General features: G+C 36.0%; 3 protein-coding genes across 3 annotated transcripts in view; 1 reads left to right on the forward strand and 2 right to left on the reverse strand.

The window, feature by feature from the left end:
• The window catches only part of LOC100637874 (MAP kinase phosphatase with leucine-rich repeats protein 3-like), a 4,627-nt gene extending 2,185 nt beyond the window's left edge, over positions 1-2,442 (reverse strand). The window contains exons 1-4 of the mRNA XM_003384976.2: positions 1,879-2,442; positions 1,388-1,414; positions 921-1,034; positions 346-434 (exon numbers count right to left, since the gene is read on the reverse strand). Coding sequence (XP_003385024.2) covers positions 346-434; positions 921-1,034; positions 1,388-1,414; positions 1,879-2,376 — 728 coding nt within the window. The 5' untranslated portion in view covers positions 2,377-2,442. The remainder of the gene's footprint in view (positions 1-345; positions 435-920; positions 1,035-1,387; positions 1,415-1,878) is intronic.
• A 170-nt stretch (positions 2,443-2,612) lies between these two features.
• On the reverse strand, positions 2,613-4,514 carry LOC100637998 (uncharacterized). The gene is made up of 9 exons (XM_011404333.2): positions 3,793-4,514; positions 3,599-3,740; positions 3,458-3,543; positions 3,323-3,413; positions 3,178-3,266; positions 3,073-3,139; positions 2,952-3,014; positions 2,843-2,899; positions 2,613-2,790 (listed from the first exon to the last, which is right to left on the reverse strand). The coding sequence occupies exons 1-9, from the start codon at positions 4,491-4,493 to the stop codon at positions 2,713-2,715; spliced, it is 1,374 nt and encodes a 457-aa protein (XP_011402635.2). The 5' UTR covers positions 4,494-4,514; the 3' UTR covers positions 2,613-2,712.
• Positions 4,515-4,601: 87 nt separating this feature from the next.
• Positions 4,602-5,864, forward strand: part of LOC100638125 (26S proteasome non-ATPase regulatory subunit 13-like) — a 2,791-nt gene continuing 1,528 nt past the window's right edge. The window contains exons 1-9 of the mRNA XM_019994217.1: positions 4,602-4,720; positions 4,765-4,840; positions 4,893-4,927; positions 4,974-5,029; positions 5,208-5,251; positions 5,297-5,383; positions 5,475-5,570; positions 5,632-5,707; positions 5,756-5,835. Coding sequence (XP_019849776.1) covers positions 4,617-4,720; positions 4,765-4,840; positions 4,893-4,927; positions 4,974-5,029; positions 5,208-5,251; positions 5,297-5,383; positions 5,475-5,570; positions 5,632-5,707; positions 5,756-5,835 — 654 coding nt within the window. The 5' untranslated portion in view covers positions 4,602-4,616. The remainder of the gene's footprint in view (positions 4,721-4,764; positions 4,841-4,892; positions 4,928-4,973; positions 5,030-5,207; positions 5,252-5,296; positions 5,384-5,474; positions 5,571-5,631; positions 5,708-5,755; positions 5,836-5,864) is intronic.

Below are 5,864 nucleotides of genomic sequence, written 5' to 3' on the forward strand. Positions count from 1 at the left end.
AGAGAGAGAGAGGTCATTATAGAGGAGACAGATAAAGTGAGAGTAAATGTAGAGGGCAATGGATGAATTGAGAGAAGGGGGAAATATGTGGGGGGCTCTGAGGCTATATTTATTTAACAGTCCATTTGTTATTATTATCAACAGTTATCAAAATAAATGAACGCATTAAGTTATTGGAAACAGGACTGTCACCATGACTAAGCTATTGGGGGAAGGAAGGAAAGGAGGAAAAGAGATTAGATTGTAAGTAAATAACAAACAATAATGTCTATACCAGCCAGCTAGTGCCAGTATAGATTGGGCTACAAGGCTACACAAGTTATAATTGAATTTATTGGATCTTACATGATTTCTAGTGATTGGAGGCACATTGTTAAAGACCAGAGATACTGCAATGACTGCCTGTTGAAGTCAGTCACCCTCACTTGAACTGCCTATTACAGTAAAACACTACATAATCTACTATTCACACTATTATGTACATGTACATATGTATCAGTACATGTATTACATGTACATACATGTACATGTATTAGTGCACATTGGTGCTAATAATGCTAATTGACAATGCCCTTATAGTATGTACATGTATAATATATAATGCTTTATTTGTGTGTAATGATACATCTGTTAAGGTATGGTATGCTTCTCTTTGCTCATGTTACAGGTGATACTAATGAGAGAGAGTGTTTGTGCATTCCATAGTTAGTATCATATAAATTAATCGAATAACCTTCGACTGTGGAATGTATCTGTTTTAACTCCCTCTCATTCTTACTTTGAACTTTAATTAGGACCCTCTTACTCCTCTCTCTCTCTCTTTTTCTTTTATTCAAATACCTCTCCCCCCCTCTCTCTCTCTCTCTCTCTCTCTCCCTCCCTCTCTTTCTCTCTATCTCTGCCTCTCTCTCTTTTCTTACTCCTTTAAATTTTGTAGGCAGTAACGTCAACTCCACTTTGTCCCTGCTCTGAAATATTTTGACTACGTTCGAGTGTTGAAAGTCTTTTACAAGCTCACCATCAATGCTCAAAATCTAAAAAGAGAGAGAAAAAGAGAGGATGTTGATAATAATAATAATAATAATAAATGCATTCACGTGGTATTGTACTTTCCACGTTGCTATGGTAGCGACATTAAGTGGGCGGTAACCCAATGCAGATCCAGTCTCAATAGTGTAACGAAATACAGTGTAACATATCCTTGACACACTTGCCAAGAATCACATATAGAATTACATGTAATAAAACATGACAGTACATGTTTCTGATTATGAACTTGTAGACATGGCAGTGAGCCAAATTCCCTTCACCCTTGCCCTTCATTTCTCATTCTCTCCTCTCTCTCTCTCTCTCTCGCTCGCTCATTTTTACACTCTTTCTTTCTTACCTGATCTCCTTCTTTAATGCCTACGTTCTATAAAAGAGAGAGAGAGAGAGGAGGAGGAGACAGAGGAAAGACAGAGGAGGAGAAAGAACAGGGCAATGAACACAATTCAAAAGATCTGCTAGAATAACGTTAGACCCTCCATTATGATTATTGTTTATATTAAATAAAATAGTAAACACGATAAACAAGCAAAGGTGGTCTATATTGTTTGTCAATGCTTTGCTTTCCTTACTATTTACTAATGCCAGTTGCACTTGCTCAACATTAAAAGGATTATTTACTCTATCTTTGAACTGGTTCTTTTTTATCTCATCCCCTTTCTTTTTCCATTTTCTCTCTCGCCTGGTTCATATTGTCTGCTTTCCTTACTATTTACTAATGCCAGTTGCACTTGCTCAACATTAAAAGGATTATTTACTCTATCTTTGAACTGTGTTCTTTTTATCTCGCTCCCTCTTTCTTTTTCCATTCTCTCTCTCTCTCTCTCTTACCATGGCAGCGCTTCCTTCTTTAACAGTCTCAACATGGCACGTATAAACTTTAACTCCATTCTTAAACTCTGATGTTGTTCCTCTGAGAACAAATCCCCATCCACTAATCGGATCATCAGGTGGTCTCTTCCTTAGATTGGTCCTCCTTACTTGCACCACTTTAGGCAGTGAGGGAGTAGTGGCGAGTACTCCTTCAAGCATAACTGATGAAGATGGTGTCATGCCATTACTCGAACCAGAGCTGCAGCTAGCCGTGCTTCTGGGTCGATCAGGAGTCGGGCAGTCTTTAGCCGGGGATGCCCTTTTCTCTTCTATGGAGCCACTAGTAGCTGTCCCGTTCATGCCACAACTATTAATGCTTCCATTACTGCTGGTTGCTCTAATTGTGCTGGTTGCTATAGTCGACGGTGCTCTTCTTGCCGGGCTGGGTGAGTGCGAACCACGGCCGCCACGATGCATGAAGCGGAAAGGAGACTTGGAGCGACGTCTTGTAGTCATGATGTCCTTATGCTCCTTAACACACACACACACTGATGAGTGATGACTTTCAAAGAGTAAAGGTAGCTTATAAATTCATTACATAGCAGCAAGCTAGGGCGTGGCTACTAGGCCTAGTTAATTATTATTCATTGGCCAATTGATTAAATTAAATATTCATGAATAGTTTACAAAATTTCTTGCATTCTGCCACTTTCTAAAATCATCCACGATAAATTAGCCCCAGCACTCGATAATGTGTTAAAAACACCTTGAGATGGCTTGCAGGTCATTCAAAATGATATTGTAATAATAAAACTGATGCTTGAAAGTATGATTATAGTTCTGTTTACTTGTTCATTTATGTATTGTTAATAAATATGGACAAAACAGCAACAATTCCAGGTATGTGAATCCTTCAACATGTCTTTTAAGCTGCAATAATATAATTTATGATTATTTCTATTTAGTATTATTGTGACTGAACCTTCAAAGCTGTTGCTATGTTAAATGATATTTTTCCGCCTAGCTTTTTAACTGAGCTCTGTAGTATAAATTCATTACAGTAACAATCAAGCAATACAATCCACCTATACCTCTATTTCTGGTATTGATACACGTGCATGAACATCAATCTCCTTGCATTCTGTAATCATTTCCTAGAACGATAATGCAATTAAATATTTTGAATTAAAACAGCTGCATTTTGACTTATACCATTAATAGCTTAACAGTCTTGCAATAAAACTGGGTATCAACATTTGATAAGTATGGTATACTAGAGCTAAAGAAACGTGCCTATCATCATGTTATTCTATTTACTTGTTTTCCTTGAATATTTGAGCAATGGCAAAGCAAAGAATGAAATCTCTTTTACCAAAATAAGTATCATCACCAAGCATGTGATATAACTAATTACAATGATATTAGTATGACTATAACTGTCTTTCGATCCTACTGAACTCACCGGTTTTAAGTGATACTCTAACTTTAGTATTGCCGAAGAGTTTTGCCAGCTCTTAGTTAATCCAGACATAGTTTCGGCAAATGAAAGATGCCTGACAAGCTATAATAATAATTATTATTATTATTTGTTGCTAACCCATCATCGTTTGTATCAAGCAAATCAAAGAGATCTGATCCAAGCAACTTTGTCTGATTCTGAACGCACTTCAGCAGATTAATAAACTATAACAATTAAAACAATGCTATTATTGATTATCTATATGGCAATGGCCCATACCTCAAATCTACCAGGCTTCTTTGCAACAAGAACGGAAGTAGTTTTTGCACCGCCTGTTCCTTCCTCAGATTCAGAATCAGTACTAGAAGACACAGTAGTAGCACCGCCATTAGTAAGAATGGACTGAATTAATCCACAGTTGCTGTATGCAATAGAAATCATCATTGATGCATATGCTTGTATATACGTCATACCTTTGTATTTGAGGTAAGGAAGGGATTGACGATTGAGTTTCAAGCTTATCCTTTTTCATCGCAACAACTCTCCCGGCATTGTTACTAGAAGTGTGATGGGTAGGAGAATCCACTACACAGAAAGAAACTTGCTTATGCGATGATGATGAAGAGCTGTTGCTAGCTAAAGGCTCCACTCCTCCATTGCTTTGCAGTACTGTATGATTATTCTCATCTCTGGATTTGCTAGCATTTACCTTATCTCTCACTTTCACAGAGTTCAATTTGACCGAGCTGGCAAGTGGTGGAAGGTGAGGGTTGTTTGGCATTGTGAACCTTTTGATGAGCATGTTCTTACGACCTGTAGCAGCAGGGGAAGCTGCTGCTGCAGTACTCAACCAAGGAGTAGCCAGTGTTCCTTTTCCTTGCTTGCGAGGAATAAGCAAACTCTGTCCGGGCTTGTACGCATTAAATGATGCAGATCTTTTCATTGCACTAACGCATCTGGTGTCAAAAGAGAGCGTTTCCTCAGGAAGACTGTATTTCCAGGACCTGTGACACCTGCACCTCCTGTAAGCTAGGGTCCAGTGGATAGATGAGCCGTTCTTTACGAAGTCTTCGCATTTAGGACATGTCTTTGCTGGTTGAATGGCTTTATGGCGCTCTCCTTGGTGCTTAGGAGTAGCTCCATGAGAAGAAGGCTCGTTGGTCTCTTCAGGCATTTTGCAAACCCCCCAAGGTGTGGCTGTCTTTGTGTGAGCTGAAGAGTATACGAACACCGGATACTAAACTAGGAGTATGCGAATGCTGCGGATAGTATACGATAATTAGCGGAGTTTGTAGTAATGTCCAGATCTGTGAGTGAGTATTTGATTCAAAAATCAAGAGAAGCGACTGACGTAGAATTGGGACAAAGTTGGGCCCAGCTTGATGAACTACACGCCAAAAAGTAAGCCTATTTTGTTGTACAGTGACGTCATATTACCTCATTAGGCTGTGGCACCAATTGACAGAGTCGATAAGGGTCTTTGTCAATCATCCATGTTTTCAAAATGGCGGACTAGTTGAGGTCAGTAATTATTAAGAATATTTAAATTATTTTTTTTATTATATATTTTTAGTTTTATCATAACTTTATTACGGATTTCGAACACAAGTCAGTTATTAAAAGTTATTAAATTGTAGTTAATTAACTTTAATAGAATCAATCCATTGTCACTCGTTGAGATCTGCCTCGTCATTGTAAGAGAAATGAAAGGTATTATTATTATTAATATTATTAATTATTATTATTATTAATTATTATTATTAATATTATTAATTATTATTATTAATATTATTAATTATTATTATTAACATTATTATTAATTATTATTATTGATATTATTTATTATTATTATTATTATTATTAATTATTATTGTTATTATTTATTCAGATTACGACGAAGCACTATTATTTATTGAAAGCATTAAAGAGAAAGTATGTTAAAAATATTCAAAAGATTACAAGCTTCCTCTTCTTAAGGTGAAGAATGATGTAGAGTCCAGAGTTCTGTGTATGGTTGCAATTGGTGGAGTTAAACTGATTGCTAACAAACTGGACGAAGTTAAAGTATGTTTCAAATATAATAAATAATTAATAATAATTGGAATGCTCATTAAAATATTCATTAATTGTTTATTATTATTATTATTATTAACAGGAGATTATGGAAGAAGCTGGTCAATTGTTAGACACAATTGATGGTGTTACCCCAGTTCATGGCAGATACTATGATTTTTGCAGCGAATACTCCAAGGTAACCAAAGTATTCATTAATTAATTAATTAAGTATGATTTTTCGATAATGATATTTATAGATTAAAGGTGATCATGCTGGTTACTATAGCAATGCATTGAAATATTTAGGCTGCGTTGATCTGACTACCATGACAAGTAATAAATTAATAAATTAATATTATTTTTATTATTTTTTTTGTTCAGTTAATGAGAAGTCAACCAGAGCCTTTTGTATATCAATTGCTGCTTTAATTGGAGAAGGAATTTATAATTTTGGAGAGCTAGTAAGTCGTAATAATTATTATAAATTAAT

This window comes from Amphimedon queenslandica, unplaced genomic scaffold (genome assembly GCF_000090795.2).
Source record: "Amphimedon queenslandica unplaced genomic scaffold, v1.1 AMPQUscaffold_13479, whole genome shotgun sequence".
In the NCBI taxonomy this organism is placed as follows: domain Eukaryota; kingdom Metazoa; phylum Porifera; class Demospongiae; order Haplosclerida; family Niphatidae; genus Amphimedon; species Amphimedon queenslandica.

Coding starts and splice junctions, on each gene's coding strand:
- LOC100637998 (XM_011404333.2), bottom strand. CDS start 4,493: ATGCCTGAAGAGACCAACGAGCCTTCTTCTCATGGAGCTACTCCTAAG. Junction 3,544..3,598: donor AGAAGCCTGGTAGATTTGAG/GTATGGGCCATT, acceptor TAATTGTTATAG/TTTATTAATCTGCTGAAGTG. Junction 3,140..3,177: donor CAAATATTCAAGGAAAACAA/GTAAATAGAATA, acceptor ACGTTTCTTTAG/CTCTAGTATACCATACTTAT.